At 41.6% G+C, this 21,678-nt stretch overlaps 1 protein-coding gene across 1 annotated transcript in view; it reads right to left on the bottom strand.

Annotated features, from left to right (window-relative positions):
* The window catches only part of CHCHD6 (coiled-coil-helix-coiled-coil-helix domain containing 6), a 209,098-nt gene that overhangs the window by 81,788 nt on the left and 105,632 nt on the right, over window positions 1-21,678 (bottom strand). Inside the window, exon 5 of the mRNA XM_080914598.1 lies at window positions 2,289-2,372. Coding sequence (XP_080770724.1) covers window positions 2,289-2,372 — 84 coding nt within the window. The remainder of the gene's footprint in view (window positions 1-2,288; window positions 2,373-21,678) is intronic.

The raw sequence follows: 21,678 nt of genomic DNA, 5'->3' as shown, positions 1-21,678 counted from the left end.
GATGCTCTACACTTATACCTTCCCGTGTGGTACAGGGTACAGTTATTTGGAAACTTTGCTATGTACAACAGCCTCTATTTCTACACTAAAAGGCTGTTATGGTAGAAAAAACACAGCGGTATAAAAGCACCACAAAGTTCTCTTTCTCCTGGACCATGAGGAGGGGCAGACTTTCCTTCCCTGCCTGTCATAGTGGTCAGGAGGTCTGCATGAAACCCCAGGCCTGGCCAAGGATGGCAGGTGGCAGAATTCCAGCCTGAGGACTTTACCATCCCACCTTACTCCTGCTTTGCCTGCACTCTGCCGTGCCTCAGAGGTCCAGAATGAGCCCTTCTCCTCCTGGGCAAGACTCCACTCTCCAGGTCATGGGATCATGGCTCCACTGTCCACACCTTTCCTATTTCCTCTTAGGTCAGGCTCTGCTGTCAGTGTCTGTGCTTAAAGAAACAGAAAAGGAAAAGAAAGGGAAGAGAGAAAGAATCAGGGAGGAGATGTTGAGCGAGGGATGAGGAAGGACAGAGAGGGGAGGAGGACGATGCATGGAAGGTCTGGGAGCTGCAAATGGCAAGGTCTAAGAGTATTCAGAAACAGAAGCAAAACTGAAGAAAAGCAGGCTGTATTTTTCTCTTCTTAACCATTACCAGAATAAACTTATCCATGGAAAAGATCAAGATGCTTTTTCAGAACTAATATAGGTAAGCCTCATTCTTTGGCCTCCCCACAACCTGACTACCTCTAGCCTGATCTCCATCTGCAGGGATGTGGGGTGTTTTCCTCTCTATTATTGCCAGCAAAGTGCTACCAGAAAGGAGAGCATACTTTGACAGCTCCTGTCAAAGCGTAGAACAATTCACAAGCATGTAACGTTCTCTGTGTGTGAGAAGTGGGGCTCCCCTTTCCCAGCAGTAGGGAGCAAGAGTGGAGGTGGAAGAGCCTGGTGGGAGGATTGCCTCTCCCAAGGCAGAGCAGAAGACTGGCCTTACAGAGACACCAAAGAGGAAAAGAAGCTCAATAAAAGGAAAAGATTTAGAAGAGGAAAGCTGCGACAAGGCCATTTCCTCCCACCTCACAGAAGCATGTGCACAAGCTCTGAGTAGCCAATCCCAAATCAGAGATGAGAAGAGCACAGCAGGAAACAGTACTGCACATACAACCAGAAGAATATCTCCATGCCTGAGAACATATGGCAACTGTGATAATTAGAGCCATAGCTGGTGGATTTTTTAAACCTTCCTTTTTGTAATCGCGAATCACAATTCTCCACATGGCTTGTGACAGTCAAACCTGTGTGTGTGCTGTTTGGGAAGCCAGCTCCTTAAAGGCTGCTTGGCACTGCTCAGCACGTGCCTAGGACTGTAGGGACCACTGTCAGGACTCTGTCTTCAATTCTTTCCTCTACATTCCTGGCAGAAGTGGGCAAGCAGGTGGCTGTGAAGCAGGGAGCCACCACCCCCTTGTCCTCATTACCTGGAAATCCAGAACCCACACTGCTGCCAGACTTGGCTGTGGCATGCTGCAGGAGAAAACACCCATGGAAAGCAGGCCCCTCAAGCAAACTGTCACTTTCAAAGCTCCAAACCATGACAAATGACAGGAGAAGACTTGCCTGCAATAGCTGGTGGCTCAGATTGCTTGGCATGAGAAAGAATACTTTCCTTAGGCATGAGGGACAATACTCTTTAATTTCCCAACCATCATTTCCCATGTTATAAGCCGTTTCTTTGGAAAATCTGTCATAATTAACAAATTAAACCTCCCAAAGTAAGCACATTACCAAATAAATTTTCAATCATAAATTGCTAGCATTTAACCAGGTAAAAATGCTGGTGACTCTCTGGCATTCCCAGGCTTATCCTCAGAACAGCAGCAAGCATGCAGCAGCAGAACACTTTGATCTTCCCAAGTCCCAGGAGAAAATCGATGATACAACTTTAATGCATTTGTACAGCAAGGCTTTATGTTATTATTTTTACCCAATGTAGCTTAACTCAAGTAAAAAAGGTATACTGGGTCTCAGCACCGCCCTGTGGTGAAAGTGAATTATTTTTCTAAAACTGGATTGTAGTAGAGCCAGCCACACTCACAGAAAATGGCCAATTAAAAAGCAATTATCTCTGTGATTGCAACTTGTTGAAAGGCTGGGATCGTGGTACTCCTACAGAGGCAGGAGGATGGGCATGCCCACAGGGTGACTGGTGTTGGAATAAGTCAGCAGGGGACCTGCTGTTCTCCCATCAGGGTCAGGTACCTTTGAGACTTACTCAGAAGGACCCAGGCCTGTGCCTTACCTTCTCCTGGATGCGCCCTTGCTGTTCCTTGTAGAAGGTGTCCCGGCGGCTGAGCTCGGCCTCTCTGTTCTCCAGCTCCCTGGTCTAGTTGGAGGAGAACAAAGCCTGAGTTAGCTGGCAGCAGTGGTGCTGACTGAGTGCCACAGGGAGAAGGTGGCTGTCATTTCTGCTCACAGCCATGCTCAATGAGGACAGTGGTAATGCAGAGAGCCTAAGCTGTGGCAGGTCATGCACATGTGTTATCCTCAATTTTCACAACAGCCCTTCTCAAAGTGGGTGATTAGCACAACCATTTTGTAGATGATAATCACTAACATTTATTGAATGTGTACTAGCTGCCAAGTCCTGTTCTACATGCTTCTTGGACATTTCTAGGCTCCTTCAGTAGCCTAAGAGGAAAAGAAGATGTATTAAGCTAATCAGGGTCGAGAGTCACAATGAATCCCCACGACAGGAGCCACAGCAGAGGAGGAAGTAACTATTCAAAAGCTCACAGCCATGCAGAGCAGAGATGAACTTGGGCCTGGCTAAAGCACCAAGCTGCCTCCAACTCTCACAGTAGGGAAAGAGCAGACCCTGGCATTGTTTTTGGAGTCCTGGTATTTGGTGGTACACCATGCCATTATCCTGTATGCTGAGCTATCATGTCGGGAGTCCCTGTGTACAGCAAGAGGGGTAGAGCCTTAAAGAGGAGGGTATATATTTCTACCTACTGATGGGATGTGTTTGAATGAGTCCTTTGAAGCCAGCTTAACAGAGCCTCCCACCTTCAGTCATGACTTTGAGAGCCTGGGTGAACAGCATGAAGTTGGCAGCCTGGGGCTGCAGCCCCGTCCTCTCCTTAAGTAGCTAGATGACTCTGAACTACTTCGCTGTTTGCACAAACTATCTCTCTGGTGCAATGGCTAAAACCAGAACAGAAGTGTTCTCTGCTCCTCACACTTACAACACTGACTGAAGACTGAGGGTATCCCAACAGAAATGAGCAGAATCAGAACAAGGCCTCTACACAGATCCACAGCATTGGGGAGTATGGACTGGAATACTCACATCTTCACTGGGCTTTCCAGAACTATGTATCAAGTTCCATTGCCTCTGTTCTCACTACACAGATGCAGTCATTATGGGTCTGAGAGGTTGAGACAGTCTGGGATATGTGGAAAAGGAACATTACTCCTAATTGTCATCTACCCATATGAGGTCTGTATGAGCAAGTAGTGCACCATGCTTCCTTATCCCTCATTATTCCCAAGAGTACAAGCTTATCAATGACTGAAGCCTACTGTGAACATGAGTCCACACAATTTCCAAGTCCTGAGCTTTTTATTTTAAGCTACACTATGGTATTTGTAGAGTGGTCTTAATCCCTCAAAAATACAAGAAAAGAGGTAAAGATTCTGAAAGCCCCTTTCCTTGGCAGTGATGTACCTGTTGCTTAGAACCTTCCAGAACAGCACAATAAGAGCTGACTGCATACCAGTGTGAGCCTGCACATGCTAAAAGGGCTGGAGGAAAGGGCCAAGGTTCAGGCAATGACAGGCTAGGGACTGAGCAGAAAGCCACGCAGTGGCCTCTCTAGTCCTGGGCAAACTGCCTTCCTCTTATGTATTTTTCCCATACCTGTCAAGTGGAGCAAAGAAACAACTTGGCTCCCCAGAATCTAAAAGTCCCAAGAAGGTCCCAGAATGCTTATGCTCCAGCAAAGCTAAACACAGACAAGGGAATACATGCTGGAATTTCTCATAGGATCTTTCAAGAAGGCTCCTGGAATGCCTCTGGAATGCCTCTGGAATGCCAATACTTTAGCAAAGCTAAACATAGACAGTGGACTGAATGCCAGGGATTTCTCACAGAATCCTTCAAAGCACAATGATGAGCTGATGAGGCTGTATCCCAGGCACACAGGCATGGCTAATATGTGTGGGGCCTCTCAGCAGCCTAGCACCAACTGTGAATGATCTCTGGTGCAATCAGAGGAGAAGCACATCTGATACAATTAAGCAGCCAGTATTGGAATATCTTTCAGGGCACAGATCTGCCATTTTCTGACCTGTAGCTCCAGCCAAGCAGAAATACGACATCTGAAGGCAAAACTATCATGAAACTCCTCATTTGCTGTTCTCTAGGGGATACTGGGGCAGGAAGGGCAAGGAGCCTCATCCAGGCATGTACCCAGCCTCCAAATGATATACTGCAATTCTGTCTCTGGTCAGAGGCTTCTGGAACACTCAGACAGCAGCCACTAGGACACACATCAGCAAATACCTGCAGAAGTAAAGCTCTGGGCAGAGATGCCTCACTAGACTTACTGCCCAGACTAACTTAACAATGTCTGCATGGAAAAGACAATAGTAAGGTCAGGTAAAGGCACTTACTGTCCTTGCCTACTCTAGTTACCTGTAAGGCTGGTAATAAAATCTCTATGAGCAACAATTCACAGGAGGTAACAGACAAAGCTTACAGCCAGAAGGCTTCCTAGAAATGGGCATTTCTCCAGGTGATATTGAAGTGGCCATCATTGTCCCAGTAACTGACTCAGCAATTCATTGACTGTTCCCAAGTGTCAATTATGAATGAGATATTCCTAAAAAGGGGCCTCAATTGTATCAGATGTGCTAATGGAACTCAGTCCTGGTGGGGAAGCAAATATGTGCACCAATAGTTTTGGAATCTGATGTGCTGAAGAAACTATGACCCAGTAATAGACCCAATAGCAGTTACCAGGCTGTTATTTTGTCTAAGGAGATTCCCAACCAAGTCTTTGAGGAAAATAAATAGTAAGTCAAACCAAGTATCTTGTCTACAAATACACAGGAGATATCACCATTATGACAGTGTGCACAGTGGAAATCAGTCTTTGAGAGGGAGTGGAAGGGATCTGCTGTAGATAAGTAGAGGACCTATCAGATAACACTGAGTATGCACTTCGATGAACCATTGCTGCTCCACACACCGCAGGGGCAGACAGAACACATGCCTGAAAAGACAGTGACAGGTTCAAAATAAGATTAAAGAGCCAACACAGAAGGGATACTGAAATCAGTAGGCAGAGTAGGAGCCACAGGCCTGCTGGGCTGGGCAGCCAGGACCGACCTTACAATCTTGAAGGATAAAAATAAACTCTGCCCTTCAGAGGAAAAGCAGGAACCAATCTGGATATCTGGAGCTGAAAGTGACCCCTGAAGCAAAAAGGAGGCATTGCAAATGTCCATAACCCCCCATCCCCCAGCACATAGTTTTCTGTTTGCTTCAACTTAGACAGGTGAGAGGAACCAGAACCAGTGCAGGACAAGACCAGCACCTGCCTTCTGAGGCCTCTGCAGTGTATCATCACAGCTGTGCAGACAGGAGGAGGAGCTGGGCCTGGCCTGGTAGGTACAGGCAGTTAGAAAAAATGCCATCAGGGTACAAAGGCCATGCTGGAGGTAAGCGGGAAAGAAAGCAGCCAGACAAGTCTTGCTCGGCAAATCTAAACTCATTCAGGTGAGGAAATATACTGGCAAAAGTGGTAACTGAGACACAGATTCAACTCAGATCAAACTAATGTCACAGGACAATGTCACAAGGAAAAAACACTTTTACTGTGAAAGCTTTAAATACAAGATAAAATGATGTAATAAAAAGTCAGATGACATCACCAAGTTTCGACAACCAAGAACTAAGACATACACATGCACAAACACTCATCCCAAGCATGCCAGCAAGTCACTTCGTCTGTGTAGGCTTCAATGTACTATTCTAAAACACAAGGACTTTTATGCTCCTAAATAGAATAAAAGTATCACCTTAAAAATAAAGTAAGCTCATCAAATATGCAGGATATTAAAATCTCCAACTGATAAACTATTTCAATATACTGTTTAAGTTGTCCCAAAGACAAATGAATGACTTCTAATTTATAAAAAAAAAAAAATTATGAGCATGAAATAGGAAAATCTCAGAGGACATAAATACTTAATTCTTCAAAATAAAAACTGTAGTATGATACAATAATTCTTAAGCATTGGGCAGTAAAGGGAAATAAGGGAAGTGAGCATGTCACTGAGTGCCACAGATGGGGATGGCAAATAGAAGAAGCTTGGAACTGGCCAACACAGGTATGTGGCTACCAGAATAGCAAAAGAATGGCAGAAACAGGCAGAGAGCAGAAGCCCTGAGAGTAGAAGGCCGTCAACAAGGCAGCAGGAAACACACAGAGAGTAAAGATAGGGAGTAAAGACAGGGAGCCAGAAGAAGAGAATCAGGGGTTGGAGAAAGGTGGGCAGACGACAACAGTAAGGAGAAAATACTGAAAAATCCATAGAAAAAAAATAACGAGATGTTACAGAAATATGTGGTAAGCAGCCAGGAGGCAAAAACTCTCCTCCAGTTCCAACTCAGGCCTTGTGTGGTTCCCTTTCCTAAGAGTATGTTGGACTTGGAGATAGAGCTAATCAGCAGGGTTTGTCAAACATATTGTGATGTGACTTCTGATCTCTGTTTGGCTCTGCTGCTCTCCTGTCCCTCTTGCTTACTCATAGCCCATGAACTTCCATGTTATGAGCTGCCCTAGGAAGATGCTCATATGATAATGAAGGGAGGGTTTTGAGGAAGGGAGCACAGCCAGCAGCCAGGGGAAGGCTGAGGCCTGCAGACCCTCAAGCTTCCAGCAGTCAGAAGAAAATATGCAAAGATCCTTCTCCAGGATCCTTCGGCCGCAATGGTTGCCCTGGAAAACCTGGACAGCAGCATTGCGGGGCCTGGAGGCTGAAAAGCACCCACTGAGCCAGATCTCTGACCTAACAGTGCCAACACCACCCACTAAAGCCCCTTAATTTTTAAAATTATATTTAGCAATAAATAATTATGAAATTTGAATTTCTTAATCTCATCCTTAAGGAAAAAAGATGATAACTTTGGATAAAAGAAAAACCAAGTAGATGTTACTTTCAAGAGCTCCAGACACCCATACAGACCACCACCAAATCCTCCACTGGACAGAAATAAATACTTCAGTATGTGCCATTTTGTACATAAAAGAACCAGTATTATATCAAAAACCTAAAATATTTAAGAGAAATTTAGAGTGAGTACACTACCACCACCAAGAGATAAAATACTAGAAACAAATCCCCAAAAGTTCGAACATCAGAATCAACATACTATGATGACATGTGAGGAATCTAGCAGAGAAGGTAAGATGGGAATGAAAAGACAGTTTTACAATGATGGAAATGGCCTCCAATTAATACAGATATGCTGCACCCAATCTTACTGAGAACTCCTCACATGTGACAACCTTTTTTCCTTTAAGATTTGACTTCAGCCTTTTTTCAACATGATTACCAAAGGACTAGGTCTGGGTCTCTGGGATCTCACACAGTTTACATTGACATAGTCTAATTTTCCAGGAACCTGCATTGAGATTTCAAGGTCCTTGCTTTTCTTTTTAGACTTCTTAGCACCAGGTTGCTGCCTAAATAATCACCTTTGCAGGCTGTTGAAAAATGGCTATTTTTCAACTATTATCTATAGTTGGTTTTAGACAAACTCTGTAGGGGTGAAGGAGAGGTCTGTAATGAGAGACTGAGTCGAGTCAGATGAAGATGATCTTTTGAGTGGGGTCTTTCAGAGCAACAGGCGGCAATAACAACGCCGACAAGCACTCCAGTGTCTGACAGGAGGCTGACACACTACATGTGAGCTGCTGTTCTTGCAACAATCAGGAGCTTTGAAGAGGAACAGATGGAATAGGGCCAGTTAAAGTGGCCAAAGCTGGGTCTGGAGAGATGGGTCAGTGGTCAAGAGCACTGGCTGCTATTCTAGAGGACCCAGGTTTAATTCTTAGTACCCACATGGCAGCTCACAACGATCTGTAACTCCAGTTCAGATGGGTCTGACACACTCACACTGATGCACATAAAATGACCCAAGCTTTGCTGTTCTGACTGAAAGTCTCCCATTTTCTTATACAATGTTTCTTAAACAACATTGTATTAATGAACATTAACATCTGGGTTAATGTTCAGAACTGTGACAAAGTATCAGGAGTGGTGACACACACTTTTTAAAAAATTGGATATTCTCTGTATTTACATTTCAGATGTTATCCCCTTATTCCCCCTCCCCCTAACATTGCCTCTATGAAAGTGCTCCCTCTCCCAACCACCCTCTCCCACCTCAGTGCCTTGGCATTCCCCTACACTGGAAAATAAGCCTTCGCTGGACCAAAGGTCTCTCCTGCCATTGATACCAGACAATGCTTTCCTCTGCTGCATATGTACCTGGAGCCATGGGTCTCTCCAAGCAAACTCATTGGTTGGTGTTTTAGACCATTGGAGCTGTGGTAGGTTTGGCTAGTTGATAATTTTGTTCTTCCCATGGGGTTGCAGACCCTTTCAGCTCCTCCAGTCCTTTCCCTAGCTCCTTCCTTGGGGGTCCTCATGTTCAGTCTGATGGTTAGCTGCAAGCATCCTCCTCTGAATCAGTATGGCTCTGGCAGAGCCTTTGAAGAGGCATCCATATCAGGTTCCTGCCAGTAAGCACTACTTGGCATTAGCAATAGTACTTGGGTTTAGGGGCTACATATGGGATGGATTCCCAGGTGAGGTAGTCTCTTTCCTCCAATCCCTGCTCCTCTATTTGTCCCTTTATTTCTTCCCATGATTGTTTTGTTCTCCCAGAGGTATCCACCCCTGACCTTCCTTCTCTTTGAGCTTCATAAGTTCTGTGAATTGTTTCTTGGGTGTTCTGAGCTTTGTGGGCTAGTATCTGCTTCTCAGTGAGTATATACCATGAGTATTCTTTTGTGACTAGGTTACATCACTCAGGGTGATAGCTTCAAGTTCCATCCATTTGCCTAGGAGTTTCATAAAGTCATTGTTTTTAATAACTGAGTACATTTAATTGTGTAAATGTACCACAATTTCTGTATCCATTCCTCTGTTGAAGTACACCTGGGTTCTTTCCAGCTTCTAGTTATTATAAATAAGGCTGCTATGAACACTGTAGAACCTGTGTCTTTGTTAGATATTGAAGCTTCTTTTGTGTATATGCCAAGGAGTGGTATAGCTGGGTCCTCAGGTAGTACTGTGTCCAATTTTCTGAGGGACCGCCAGACTGATTTCCAGAGTGGTTGCATCAGTTTACAATTCCACCAACAGTGGAGAAGTGTTCCTCTTTGTCCACATCCTCACCAGCATCTGCTGTCACCTGAGTTTTGTGTGTGTGTGTGTGTGTGTGTTTCATCATTTTTCTCATTTTTTATTGGATATTCAGTATTTACATTTGAGATATTATCCCTTTCCCCTGCCCTGCTCATATCTCCCCTCCCCCTCCATGTGCCTTCACAAAGGTGCACTCCCTCCTTATCACCCTCTCCACCCCAATGCCTTGGCATTCCCTACATTTGGAAAACATGCCCTCCCTGGACCAAAGGCCTCTTCTCACATTGATGCCAGGCACTGGTATCTTCAGCTACATATGCACCTGGAGCCATAGGTCTCTCAATGTGTGCTCAAAGGTTGGTGTTTTAGTCCATGGGAGTTGTGGAGGGTTTAGTTAGTTGATAATGTTGTTCTTCCTATGAGGTTGCAACCCCTTTTAGCTTCTTCAGTCCTTTCTTTTGAACCTTCATTTGGGGTTCCTGTGTGCAGTCTGATGGTTAGCTGCAAGCATGCTCAGCTATATCTATATGATTCTGACATAGTCCCTGAGGAGGCAACTCTATCTGGTGGCTACATATGTGATGGATCCCTGGTCACCTGAGTTTTTGATCTTAGCCATTCTGACTGGAGTGAGGTAGAATCTCAGGGTTGTTTTGATTTGCATTTCCCTGATGTCTAGGGATATTGAGCATTTCTTTAGGTATCTGAATCAAACACAGAGAGGCCCACTCACTCTTCCTGCTACCCTCACTTCCAGGAAGGGCTTGAACTTATGTCCTACTAAAAGTTACAAAAGACAACATATGTTAGCCCAGACTACCATACCTGGCAAAACTATCAGTTGTAACTGAAAAATGAAATATTTCCCAAGCCAAAATTAAATTTAAGAACTGCCACTAAGCCAGTACAACAAAGAGTACCAGAAGCAATATGTAATTCTAAAGAGAAGGGGGGAAAACACGCACAAAAAGAAACAGGGAATGAATGAATCCAGAACATCTAATCAAAAGAGGTCTAAGGAAACACCATAAAAGCAACAAAATGACAGTGATTAACACACACTGTTCAATAACTCTTAATTTTGGTAATCTCAATTTCCCAATAAAAAGATACAGACAAATAGATTCGACCAGAAAATAAAGTCTATTTTTTTTTTCTGCTGGCAAGAAATACACCTTACTACCAATGATAAACACCACTTTTGGGTAAATGAATATAAGAAGGTATTCCAAACAAATAGAACTGAAAACCAAGTAGGCATAGCTATTCTAAATTCTGACAAAAAAAGACTTCAGATGAAAACTAGTCAGAGTTAAGGAGGATCATTTCATATTCATTAAATAACAGAGTATTATAACTCTAAACATATAAGCATCAAACTCAAAAGCACCTAATTACATAAAAGAAGTATTATTAGATTTAAAACAATGTATCAACAGCATTAGAGTAATAGTGGTAATGTCAATATCACTCTCTCATCAATAGACAGGTCATATGGGAAGAAAATACAAGAGAAACCCTGAAGCTGAATGACATTGTAAACCAAACAGACCTAATATATCCCCAAACATACAATTAAACACTAAAGTATACATGGACTTCCCAGCAGCCCAAGGAACTTTCTCCAAAATTAACTACATATTAGGACACAAAGCTAGTCTCAACAAATATAGGGGAAATCAAAATATTCTGCTTTTTATCTGACTACAATGCAATAAAGAAAGGTATCAGGTGCAACAGGAATGACAAGAAGTATGCAAGTACACAGAAACGAAATAACACATGGATAAACAATAACTGGGTCAGGAAGAAATTTAGAAGGACATTTGCATTTACTAGACTTTAATGAAAATGAAAAGGCAACATCTTAAAACTATGGGACACAATGAAGACAGTCCTAAATGGGAAGTTTACAGAATTAAGTAACTACGTCAAAAATTTTTAGAAATCTACTATTAATAACTTAATGATGAACACAGAGGTCTTAAAAAAAACAAGATGACCCCCCCAACACACGCAAAAGGAAAGAAAAAAGAAAAGGGCAAAAAGTAGATAGGTAGAGATAAACTCAGAGCTTAACTTAATGAAGTAGAAAGAGTTAATTCTTTAAAAAAAAAAAATGAACAAGATTGACAAACCTAAATTAACCAAAAAGGAGGGCCTAAAATAATAAAATTAGAAGATAATGGAGACATTATGACAGACATTGAGGAACTTCAGGATCATAAGAATGTATGTTAAAATTCCATATTCTGCCTTGGGTGCAGACTCGGGGTGCCTCTAACTCTTTCATTCCAGTCTTTCCAAACGTAGGCCTTGCAGCCTGCCTGAAAGAGCCCCTCTTCACACTCTATTCCCTGGATACGCCACCACCTGGGAAGAGCCATGGTTCCTTTTTTTCTATTCCCATCAGCCTTTCCTCCTTGCTCATCTCCATTCCTTTGTGTCAACCTACATAAGTACTTTCTACTGGAGACCCTATAGCCACTATACTATATTTGCCTAGGATCCAAAGTGGGAAACAGCAACTAAAGATTGGAACAGCTACCTAACAAAGACCAGACTGGATATTGACACCATAACTCCAGATGTCTAGATCCCAGTTCTCCAACATAATCACAAACAGCCAAGATAACATGCCTCCTCCAGAAACCAGCAGCCCTACTGCAGTAAGCCCTAAAAAAATGCAATTTAGCTGAAGCACAAGACAAGAAGTTCAAAATAGTAATTATGAATATGTTCAAGAACTTTGAAGATGAATAAATGCCTTAAGACAGTGAAAACAAAACTGAATGAAATAATGGAAACATTTTAGCACATGGAAGTAGAAATAGGATCTGTAGAGGAATTTTAATTCATAACATGGCTGCTCTGCCAAGAGATCACATTCAAAGACCCTCCTAGGTTTATGTAATCTAGCTAGAATACACATACTCCTTTAATTCCAGGAGACAAAGACAAGCATATCTTTGAGTTCAAGGTCATTCTGAACGGAGCAAATGATCCAGGCATGGTGGTACATGCCTTTAATCCAGCCCTCAGAAGAGACAGACATGCAGATCTTAGTTCTCATCAGTTCTCTTCAGCCAGTTTGTGGAACTCACTTACAGAGACAGGTTGAAGAGAGAAGCTAGACACAGGTGAAGACAGAACAAGCCATGAGTGAGATGGAACTAGCATATTAGAACAGATTGCTAGAGAATTAGTTTGAGGTCAAGTGGAGTAACTTAGCAGTGAAGGAAGCCAGTCTGAATCAGTCAGCTTAGAGGAGTTTGAGCCAGAAGAGCTGAGTTGACCAGCAAGGCAGAGCTAAGAGAAAACTAGGAAAGGGTGAGCTTTATTCAGCATTAAGACTCAGAGACTGAACACATTCTAGACCTAGATTAGATTGTACAAAGGGTAGAAGCTTGTAGGACTAGGCCTAGGTTAGCAGATAGAGGCTATATGCCACAGAGACATTTACTACAAGTGAATTAAAGTTACTTTTACAAAGATCACTAAAAAAGATCCATACCAAAATAAAACTGGAAATGAAAAATTTAGGATGTCACACAAAAACCTCAGAGGAAGCCTCACCAAGAGATTACAAGGCATGGAAGAGAGAATGTCAGGCTGTGTAGACAAAGAATAAGAAATGGATAGGTCAAAGAAAAAGTTAAATATAAAAATATCTAGGCACAAAAAAATCTAGGAATCTAGGACACCATGAAAAGATTAAACCTATGAATAATAGGTATAGAAAAAGAGGAAAACTTAGGTCAAAGGCACAAAAATATTTTTAAACAAAATCATAGAAGGAAAAATCACCAATCGTAAGAAAGAGGTGCCTATCAAGGTCCATGAACTATACAGGACACCACATAGGTAGAACCAAAAATATTTCCTACAACACAATAATCAAAATGCTAAATATAGATAATAAGGGAAAGATATTAAAGACTGTAAGGGAAATAAACAAAGTCACAGATAAAGGCAGATCCATTAGAATAACACTTGATTTCTCAATGGAGACTCTGAAAGCCAGAAGGATCTAAATGGATGTACTACAAACTCTAATAGACCCAGCAAAACTATCAATCACCAACAGCATGGAAAAAAAATCATTTCATGATAAAACCAAATTTGAGCAATTTTTATCTACCAACCCAGTTGTACAGAAAGTACAGTGAAAACTTATATCTGAGGTTAGCCATACCCAAAAGGACACAACAAATACCTTGGAACAGTAAATCAAAAGAAAGGAGCCTTGGGCCTAGGAAAAACTCTAATACTATTATTCTGAACAAGGAACATAGCAATAAAAGAACTCCTGATAATGTACTGTTATACCATATAGATCAGTGACTTGCTCAACCCACAGTACAGAAGCTTCCTCTTGCAACAGGTGGAAATTAATTAACAGAAATCCACAATTGAACATTGTATGGAGAGTTAGAACTTTAGTACACTCGGTCTTAAATAGGATGTCTTCACCAAAGCCATCCCCCATCAAGAATCAGATAAGAGCCAGAGGTTATGGATGACTCCAAGGAAACAGTATCTTACAAATACAACCGGACCAATGTACACATGAACCCAAGTGACCAGAGCATCACATACCTAAGACCTTCATAGGTACAAGCCAGATGGGGGTCTCATCACTGAGAGGGAGAAGTGGATATGGGATCTACTTCCTAACTAAGAAGGTGCAATTGATTAATACTTGTAAAAAGAAAATCAGTTTTTTCCCCCCAACGGAGTCCAGGGAAATACCTCATGCCTTGGAATAGTTGGCCAACTAAAAGTGAATTTGGTGGTATTTTTGTGGACTTTTAGTTTCATTTGCTTTGTTTTGACATTTTGTTTTTGTCCTAGTGGTCTTCTGCTTTGTTTTTTATTTTTATTTGTTTGGTTTTTTTAGTTTAGTTTTTTTTTTCATCCTTTTTTAAATTGGATATTCTCTGTATTTATATTTCAAATGTTATCTCCTTTCCCCCATCCCACTTCCTCCCTCCCTTTGCTTCCATGAAGATGCTCCCTCTCCCAACCACCCACTCCTACTACAGTGCCTTGGCGTTCCCCTACATTGAGAAAATGAGCCTTCACTGGACCAAAGGTCTCTCCTCCTACTGATACTAGACAATGTCATCCTCTGCTGCATATGTACCTGGAGTCATAGATCTCTCCATGTGTACTCATTGTTTGGTGTTTTATTCCCTGGGAACTCTGCGGGGGGGTGGTGGCTGGTTGATAGTGTTGTTCTTCCCATGGGGTTGCAAACCCTTTCAGCTCACATAGAGAGACCCATGGCTCCAGGTGCAAATACCGCAGAGGACAGCATTTTCTGTCATCAATGGGAGGAGAGGCCTTTTGTCCAGTGAAGTCTCGTTTTCCCAGTGTAGGGGAATGCCAAGGCACTGAGGTGGGAGAGGGTGGTTGGAAAGGGAGCACCTTCATGGAGGCAATGTGATGGGATATTATTGGAGGAAAGGTAATAACATCTGAAATGTAAATAGAGAATATCAAATAAAAAAAATTTTGAATTAAGAAATTTAAATCTAAAAAAACATATAGAAACAAAGGAAAACACTTTAAAAACTAATAAGAGGTAGATATGAGCACAATGAAACAGAGCCCTCAACAGCTCAGACACAAGAAAGCATAGATCAAGCCTGGGAAGGGGTTGGGATCTCCAAACTACAGATCTGAGGTGTGCAATAAAACCAAAAAACCAACCAACCAACCAAGTGAACAAACAAACAAACAAACAAACAAAAACTAAGCAAATGCATTGTAAACTTCTTAATAAGTCCTGAAGAAACCAAATATCCTTGAACACAGAAAGTCAGAGTTAAAAAAATGAGAGAGAAAAGTGTAATTTCAATAGCAGCCCCAAAAAAGTAACCAAATAAAACCAACAAGGGTCAGATTTATAGAAAAAAAATTGATTTATTCAAGGGTGGATGGGACCATTCTATATTTCTTAGAGCTGGTATAAGAAACCCCCACCACCACCAACAAAATGAATAAACTCTTGTGGCTAAAAGCACATCAATGATATGTATCCTACAGGTGCAGAGGCAGATGTTTCAATGAGGATTACCTTATTAATTCATGTCATTCTTAGGGATGGAGCCTTCTAGGAAATCTTTTCTTTACTGTCTCTGGCTTTTATGGATTTTAGGGTCTAGTGGCTGCTCTCTTCTCTTGGTTAGTGACTATACATTGAGCTTGACCTCACCCTGCCTTATATCTTTTCTAACTTTCTTCTATTTTACCTTCGAAGGATCCTTGGGTTACCTTGAGGTCATCTGGAGAATAAAGGACAACCTCTACATCTCACGATGTCCTTAACTTGATCACACCTGAAGAGTTCCTTTTGCATATCAGATATAGTAACAGGTTCTAAAGATCTGAAGGGGTCACATTATTCTGTACTAATAAAAATGCATAGTTCTAATGATATCCCTTGGATACAAATCAAAAGATTCTAAAACAGAATAAATGTACACTGACTCCTCCCTGGTAGAGGAAATCCAGTGTGGATGTGTTAATATCAGACACGAAAGCCTGGGATTGAAAATGTTCCAAACACAAGCAAGGCAGTTTCAAATAAAGCAGATCAGTATTCCTGTCCCCCCCCTCAAAACAATGCTAAGTGTACACATGCTAAATAAACTAAAAACACAGAACAAAGTGACAGGTAAATGTATAATACAAGTAACTCTGTAACCACAGGTGAAGGCCTCAGTATTCTGTGGAAATGCAGAAGGAACAAGTAGACTTCACCAGGACAGGAAGATATAATCACGAGTGTACAACCTGACTGACAGTCTGCTTGGACTGAGGGATAGTTGCACCAATAAGTACTCAGTGCTCAAACACATGGAGCCTAGAGGCACATGCCTCCTGGCAGGCAGAGACAACAAGAAAGCATCTGAGTGCCTGAGAACAAAGCCTGGATCTTCTAGATGTGTCCAGGAAGCTCTATGATGAACTCAGAACTAAAGCACTGTGATTAAAGCAAGGACAGAAATATAAACACGGTACCTGATCATTTAAAACAAACTATTTTCCTGCTTTTCTAAAAAATTAAGTTCCCCCTGACGAATTTCCCCAGCTAGCTATAACCAGGTTCTTAAGGGAGATGTGCCCAGAATAGGCAAGTTCTTGGAGCAGAGAGGATGCCTTCTAGCCTTTGAGAAGCCACAGTAACTGTGATATGAAGCCAGAAAAGAACATGACAAGAAAAGACATTTACAGACCCAACATCTAAGAAAAGTGTAGGGAAAATCCATAGTAACAATGAGTTGGCAAATCAACTCTACTAAGATTAAAAAAAAAAAAAAAAAAGCAAGCCAATGCCTCATGACCTGAGCTTTGAAGTAGATGTCCAAAGTTTCTTCAGTGTATTAATTAAGAAAAAAAAATCCAATGGGACTTACTTTGCTCTAGCACAGATACCATGAGCTCAACTGTGACAAACATGGTAATGTGTCCACTTTGTGTGGATGTGAGACATTAAGTATGTGATAAGCAAGCTACAATCCATATAACCACAGAGGTTAGACAGTATGGGACTAGGATGGAGGGATGGATTTCCCCAGGAAGGAGAAATAGGATAGACAGTGATGATGGATAGGGTGGAAGAGAACTGGAACAGGAGGATTGACTGGGGAGTGGAAGGGAATTGGGGGTGAGAGAGCATAGCTAAAACTAAGGGCTCTTTGAGGGTATAAAAACCTATTATAATAGACCCTTTTAAAATATAAACATAATAAAAATAATGAAGAGATCTAAATGAAATCACTAAGTAACAAGAAAGACAGAGTTCTAATTGGACATCTCTTTGTTACCAAATGAAGCCTCCAGTTCTGAGAACAGGTTACATCTAATTGAGCTCTTGGCCAAAGGAGCCTCATGGGAACTCCTAAATAATCTAGCCTACAGCCAAAGCTATTGCTTGCTCTCCACAAGCTAATGGTAAGGTCCTATTGCTGAAGGCAATACCTACACAACTCATTTAATGTGGAGAAGTTGAGCCTACCTTGAGTCTTCACCCCTACTGATTAGTAGTGTTCATAGTACTGCAAAAGTACTCTGCACTCTATCAAAGGAGAAGGGTAAAGACCAACCCAAATACAAACCCTTAGATCTACAATGATGACCTTCCTTCAAGATATGCAAGTGCAATGGTGGCTCAAAGTCGGTGGGAGGAACCAGCCAATGTCTGATTGGATTTAAGACTCATGTCCATGACATGGAACCCATCGCTGACACTGCTTGGATGGTCAAGAACCTAAGACTGGAAGCCAGGGACCCAGAAAAAAACCAAGTGTTTCAGCTCTATTTGAGAGTGTAGCAATAAAATGACTCCTAACAACACTGTTGTACTCACAGAGCACTGCCCGGCTCAGCTCAACAGACAACCTTCTTACTGCAGTATTCTGAACTGAATACAGAAACACAAAGCTGAACAATGTATGAGAGTGACAGACCTTGGAATAATACATGGCCCCAAATGGCATGACCCCATCAAACCTCTACCCTCAGGGTTCTGGAAACACTCTGAAAGAGAAGGTGGAAAGATTCTAAAAGCCAGAAGAGTTGGAGGGTCTACCTCCAGGCCCAGGAGCAGGACCGACACCATGTGAACTCACAGAGACAACAGCAGCATGTATGCATGAGCCTGGGCCAGTTGTGTCCACAGCACTGAACGAGGAAGTAGACACGAGAGCCAACCCTAACCAAAAACTATCTCCAATAAATAACTTCTTGCAAATGAAAAATTATTTTTCTCCAAGGGGATCTTCACTGGGTATACAAACCACTTTTAAGTGCAGTTCCCATGCCCAGCAGGAACTATCTAACACAAAAGGAACTCAATGAGAGTTTTGGAGGTTTTTCTTCTCGGTGCTTTGTCACAGTCTCTCTCTCTTTTAACCTTGTAAATCCTTTACATGTTATGGGTTCTAGTTTTATGTGTTTATGGAATTTTTGTGTCTTGTGTTTCTTGTGCTTTTCTTAAAGCTCTTTTGTTTTTTGATTTGGTTATTTTGTCCTATTCTGATTTGTTTTTGTTTTATTTTATTATTTTTATTATTTTTTAGATGCCTGCCTGATTTCTAACAAGAAAGAGAAAGGAAGGGTGTGGATTTGGGAGCCAAAGAGTATCTGGGAAGAAAAATCATAAACAAAATATATTGTATGGAAAAATCTATTTTCAATAAAAGAAAAATAGGAAAAATAGCTTACCTGGAAAGAGGGGAGGCAGAGAGCTAAAGCAAAGATTTGGGTATGAGAAAGATTTTTTAAAAAAATAAATAAAAAGAAAAAAAAAAAAAGAAAGAAAAAATTAGAAAACATTATTTCTCCCAAATGCTACTGCTTTGGTTCATCGTGTTTTCAAGGGTGGAAATGAGTGCTGTCTAGACTAGGTCCCTAACTACCAACTTTGTGCTTCCTTCCCCTCCCCAGAATGTGTCTGCCCATGAAACTGTATCTTCTAGTACACTGTGGTTTGTCATGGAGGTATGTTTTCTAAATTCTAGTATGTGAGAAGCAGGTTTTTCTGACATTTACCAAGAAGGTCTAGATGATGTCCTGGTACCTTTAGCCCATATCTAGGGAGAGAGCAGGTGACAGACAAGGAGACGCAGCAGAACTGCTGAGAAGAGGGTAGAGCCTTTGCCTGGGTCAAGCCTTTCTTAGGTCATGTGTGGGGAGTGAAGAACAGAGCAGCGAGCTAGGCTTCAGATGGCTGAAGGAGTAGGATTGTGTGCATCTATGAGTTTCTGTGTATGAATATAGTTTGTGTAAATATCTATCTATGTGTTCCTTTTGAATATCTGTGTTCTGATTAAGGCCAGCTAGAAAATCACATTAGAGATGTAGTTAACTGGTCCATGTCACTATCTCTCCCTATTCCCAGCACTCCAAAAAACAAAAGCTCATCTCAAACATGAGAAAAGTTTTCAAAAGGAAAACCATCTTTTTGGGGGTGGGGGAGAGACAACAACCAGCACAATTTAACAAAATGTAACCATTTTGAAGACGAAATAAGGCATGTGACACCTTCCCCCAAGATAAGAGAAGGCAAATGAGGAAAGGCTTAGGATGTTTGCAAAATACACCAAGAAATTGAAGAATAGGCACATCTAGGGCACCCCCTACCCTACCCCTGGCAATCTCCTACCTGAATACTTCCATTCCCTGAGAGATTATCTGACAGCTGTAAAAACTCATCACTCCTTTAGGTACAATACAACACAACAACACAATGCAGTGAAAAGAATGAGTAAAAGTCAGTTTTAGTAATGCACCCTACAAAGTAACTTGGGAACTAAAAGAATGTAATAAAAATTTTAATTACTAGATATTATATACATGAGTCAAATTATCATTGTTATCCATGAATATGCATAATTATGTCAAATAAATATTCTAAAATTTTGTAAAAGGGAAAAATTATATTTAAAAGTGCATGGCCAACCTCCCCACATATGTAACAGTTGTGCAGCTGGGTCTTCATATGGGAGTCTTATAGCTGGAGCAGGGGCTGTTTGTGACTACACTGCCTGCCTTTGGATCCCCTTCCCCTAACCGGGCTGCCTTGCCTAGCCTCAATAGACAAAGATGCGCCTGGTCTTATTGCCACTTGATATGTCAAGGCTAATTGATATCCATGGGAGGCCTCCCCTTTTCTGAGAAGAAGGGGAGGAGGGGTGTAGGGGGAGAAGTGGGGGAGTGTGGTTGGGGGAGCTGAGGTGAATGAGGGAGGTGAGAGGGAGTGATTTCGAGAAGAGGAGGGAGGGGAAGCTTTGACAGGATGTAAAGTAAGAAAAATAACTTAACAAAAAATAAAAAATGAAACCAAGACACTTCATAACCAAGCAATGAATCTAAGAGGTAAATTCACAACTTTAAAAATTTTGAAAAAATTAAGATTTAAACAAATCTCTCATTGAATATACAAAGAAAATAAGACTGATTAAGTTGTTTGGTGCAGATGGTACAGACGAAGAGTTATGAAGAAAGATTTCTTTCTCCTAGTTAACCAATTTCAAGCATTCAGCCTATCTGGAGATATGTTTGGATAATAGAAAACTATGGACCCACAAACTGGATGCCATGCATAACTTGTATGGCAACAATGTGTCTCAAACACTTAGTGTGCACTTCAGTTACCTAAGATTTTGATAAAGGACAGCTTCCCAAGCACTAGGTTTTGAGATAAGTTCAAAAGTGTATATTGTTTACATATGCTAGGCAGCAAGGCATAGATACAAGCAGAAATTAAATTATAAAACATCTAGATCACCATCACTAAAGTCCCTTCTTTACACCTGTCAGTGTACTGGCTACTGTTGAAGGTTATGTACAAAAGGGCTCCAGACAACAGCTTGCTTTGTAGTCAGAAATCCTGACCTGACTCTGTCTTCTGCTTGAGTGTCCATGGTCAGCTTCTCTAAGCCTCAGTTTCTTAATAGCTACACTGAGAAGACTGAAAGCAGCTCTGTCTCATGAGGCTGTGGTGAGGTTAATTAAGAGTGTGCATATAAAGCACCAACGCAGTATCTGAGTCAATGCAATGCCTTCAAGTTAAATGTCAGCCAAGAATTGCCTTCATGATAATAAAAGTGTTATTATTAAGTATTCAATCAGGAAAAAAAGGCATGCCTATCCAACGTTGCAATGGGTAACCAGCTTTCTATATAAAAAGCCAAATCTCAAAGACAAATAGAATTTTGGGATGATCTGAGATCATCTCCACTAAGGCACCATGTGAGACATCCGGGAGGTGGTAACAGTGCCTGTACTGTGCTTACTTTTATTTTCTGACTTCCAGCTTCCATGCGCCCACCTGTAGAACAGCCATAGGCTTTTAAGAAAATTAGATATTTTTTAAATTTACATTTCAAATGCTATCCCCTTTTCCAGTTTCCCCTCCAGAAACTCCCTATTCCATCCCCCCTCCCCCTGATTCTATGAGGGTGAACCCCCAACTACCCACCTACTCCCTCCAACCTTTCCACCCTAGCATTCCCCTACACTACTACATCCAGCCTTCACAGGACCAAGGGCCTCTCCTCCTATTGATACGGGACAAGGTTATCCTCTGGTACATATGCAGCTGGAGCCATGGTTCCCTATATGTGTACTCTTTGAATGGTGGTTTAGTCCCTGGGATCTCTGGGGGAGAGTTCTGGTTGGTTGATATTGTTGTTGTTCTTATGGAGTTTCAAACCTTTTCAGTTCCTTCAGTG

Source organism: Micromys minutus (genome assembly GCF_963924665.1).
Source record: "Micromys minutus genome assembly, chromosome: 3".
NCBI classification, from domain to species: domain Eukaryota; kingdom Metazoa; phylum Chordata; class Mammalia; order Rodentia; family Muridae; genus Micromys; species Micromys minutus.
Note: the sequence above shows the minus strand (reverse complement) of the source record. Positions and strands in the feature narration are given on the sequence as shown.